Source organism: Theropithecus gelada, chromosome 20, assembly GCF_003255815.1.
Source record: "Theropithecus gelada isolate Dixy chromosome 20, Tgel_1.0, whole genome shotgun sequence".
Classification (NCBI taxonomy): Eukaryota; Metazoa; Chordata; class Mammalia; order Primates; family Cercopithecidae; genus Theropithecus; species Theropithecus gelada.
The window spans coordinates 52,289,284-52,292,093 of NC_037688.1; the positions used below are offsets into that span (position 1 = coordinate 52,289,284).

General features: G+C 69.9%; 1 protein-coding gene across 1 annotated transcript; it reads right to left on the reverse strand.

The window, feature by feature from the left end:
* Window positions 1-358: 358 nt before the first annotated feature.
* METRN (meteorin, glial cell differentiation regulator) lies at window positions 359-2,810 on the reverse strand. The gene is made up of 4 exons (XM_025370496.1): window positions 2,446-2,810; window positions 1,851-2,251; window positions 850-909; window positions 359-771 (listed from the first exon to the last, which is right to left on the reverse strand). Exons 1-4 carry the CDS (start codon window positions 2,670-2,672, stop codon window positions 455-457), a joined length of 1,005 nt encoding a protein of 334 aa, XP_025226281.1. The 5' UTR covers window positions 2,673-2,810; the 3' UTR covers window positions 359-454.

The window sequence follows — 2,810 nt, forward strand, 5'->3', positions numbered from 1 at the left end:
CCTCTGCCCCTTTCTTCTCCTGCTGAGCCCCAGAAGCACCTGGCACGGGAGGCAAGTGGGAGCCGGCCAGGGTAGCGGGCTAGGGCACAGGCAAGGACGGGGCTGGTGGGTGCAGCAGAGCGGAAGCTTGTATGAGTGCAGGTCCCCATGTGCCCCCACCCAGCGGCAGCCCCTCCCCAGAATGTGGGTGTAGCTCCTCCTCACATTTGCTCTCCCTCTTAGTTGCCAAATGGTCTTGAACAAGATACCATTCCCCTGAGTGTCAGTCTCCCGCCAGAGGCAGGAATTGGAGCCGTCCTCACAGCTGCAAGGCAGGCCCAACGCTGGGCTGGACACAGCAGACCAGGTCCATAGCAGCTTGTGTGAACAAAGTTCTTATTGATAGTCCCCATCACCTCCAAAGCAGTGGGCCCCCCACCCTCCCTCCTACCAGCCCCTCCCAGCATCTGGCCCCTCAGTGCAGCGCCACCTCACAGGGGTGGAGGTGGGCAGTGCGGGCAGCTTCGTAGACACGGCGGAACTCCTGGAATCGTGGGGCACAGCCCAGCCAGGCCTCCCCAAAGCGGCTCCAGCCCATGAAGAGGAAGGTGCCTGGGCCTGGGCGGACGCCACAGCGCAGTGGGGTACGAATGGAGGTCAGCCCCTCCTCCCCGGAACCCCGCCTCCCGAACAGCGGCAGTGTCTGGCGGAGGACACGGGCAGCCATCACGGTGATGACAGACTCCTGCAGGTCCACGTCATGGGCAACCGCATGGATGATCCCGTGAATTACTGTGGGGAGGCATGTGGCTGGGGTGGGCATTCAGGGGAAGGTAGGCTCCAAGCTCCCCCCATGGTGGGGACACTCACCGAAGTCGCTGGTGCATGCGGCCAGGAGCAGCTCAGCATCGCTGCAGGGCCTGCAGGCACCTGGCATGCAGAGGGGGTGGTGAGGACAGACCCTGCCCTCTCCCAGCAGCACCTCAGGCCCCGTCCCTTGTCTGCACAGGTGGCAGGAGGCAGTGGGCAAATGAGCAGAGCCCGCGCTCAGGGCCTGATGGCACCTGGGGGTCCCAGGGAGCCACACAGCAAGTGTGCATGCCCTGGGCGACACCTGTACTCAGGAAACACACCTGCAGGCATCTCCAAGGCAGGAATGGGCACAGACATGGGCCTGGGGGCCGTGCCTAGCGATCAGCTGTCCTGGGCTGCCCTCCTGCACCCCCGTCTGAAGACGCACCCCAGCATCTGGGACCCCTCTACTTTCCCGAATCTGGGGCCTGAAGAGCAGCAGCCCAGCTAGGGTGATAGGAGGTGGGGGCAGAGGAAGGGTGGTCTGGGGTCCCTGGCCCAGGGCCAGGGGGCAGAATAGTGAGAGCCCATCCCTTTCAGGGTCAGGTGCCAAGCTCCAGGAGAGCCAAGAGCTCGGCCTGGTGCCCTGCAGGGAGGCGGGTGGCGTCTCCATGGTGACCGGGCTGCACACTGGACTTTTGTTGGTTGGGCTGGGGGAGGGGAGAGAGGTCACTGCTGGGCCAGGGAGCCCCGGACAGCTTTGGCCGGAGGCTTTGATTCTGCCCCCACCATCCCCTCCCCTAACCCTTCAGGGACCAGAGCTCCAGGGTTGCCCTGCTCGGTCTCCCCTTTCTTCCACTCTGCTCCTGCCAGTTCCTTCCCGAGATGAATCGGGGAGGGAGGGCGGGAAGGCCATCCCTCCCGGGCAGTCCCTGGCTGTGTGGCCTTTGACAAGTCCATTCAACCCTTGGAGCTCACTTTTTCCCTCTGCAGTGGGGCCGACAAGGCACATTCCCGCCAAGCCCAGGCAGGGTGACACTTCGGAACTCCCACCCCGTCCCACCCAGACCGCCACTCACCGTCTACGCCAAGACCGTGGGCCTGCGGGGGCAGCTCGGGGCGCCCGTCCTCGCGCAGCTCAAAGCGGAAGGCGGCCACGCGGCGGCTGATGTCCCGGTGTGGCGTGGCCTGCAGGAAGAGGGCCCGGCGCTCGCGGGGACCCCAGCGCACGCAGCGGCCCCCCGCCGGGCCCGGGCCTTCGGCCAGCAGCAGCTCCAGGGCGCCCCCTGCGCGCTCCGCGAAGACCTGGGCGCCCGCGAAGGGTCGCACCGGCCGCAGACAGGCGATGCTGGGCCGCGCGCTGGGGTCGGGGCCGCCCAGGGTCAGGCGCAGCGCCCCAGCCGGGTACAGCCACTCAACCGCGCCCTCCGCACAGGCCAGGGCCAGCTGCCCCACGCTGCCGGGCTCCTGGGTGAGGCCGCTGGGGACAGGACGGGACGGGGCGCTGAGGCGGGGGTGAGTCCCGGCCCGGCGCAGCCCCCGCAGCCTCCCGGGGCCGCCTCGCGGAGGGGGAAACTCGACGAGCGCTCTGCGCGCTCCGAGGGGCGCCTGGGGGGTCCGGGCCGCAGCGCACCCCGTCCCAAGTGCGGGGACAGCCCCCCGCCCGGGCCGTACCTGCCCCTCCAGCTGCAGCGCTCCTCGGAGTAGCCGGCGCGGGCGGCCGGGGCCAGGAGGCCGCAACACAGCGCGCAGAGCAGCGCCGGGGCCGGGAACCCCATGGCGCGGCGGGCGGCGTCCGGGTAGTCGGGGCTCCCACCACCGCTGCCCCGGCGGGGCGCGGGTCCGGGCGGCGGCGGGAGCAGCCCGGCGCGCCGGCCGCCCGGCCTCGGCGAAGCCCCCATGCCCGCGGCCGCTCCGCCCGCCGCGCAGCCCCGGCGCCCTGGCCGCCTTGGAGAGGGTCGGGAAGGGGGCGGGGCCTGCGGCGCCCCGGCCAATCGCGGCGCGGCCCGGAACTTTCCGCCAATAGCGGGGGCGAGGCG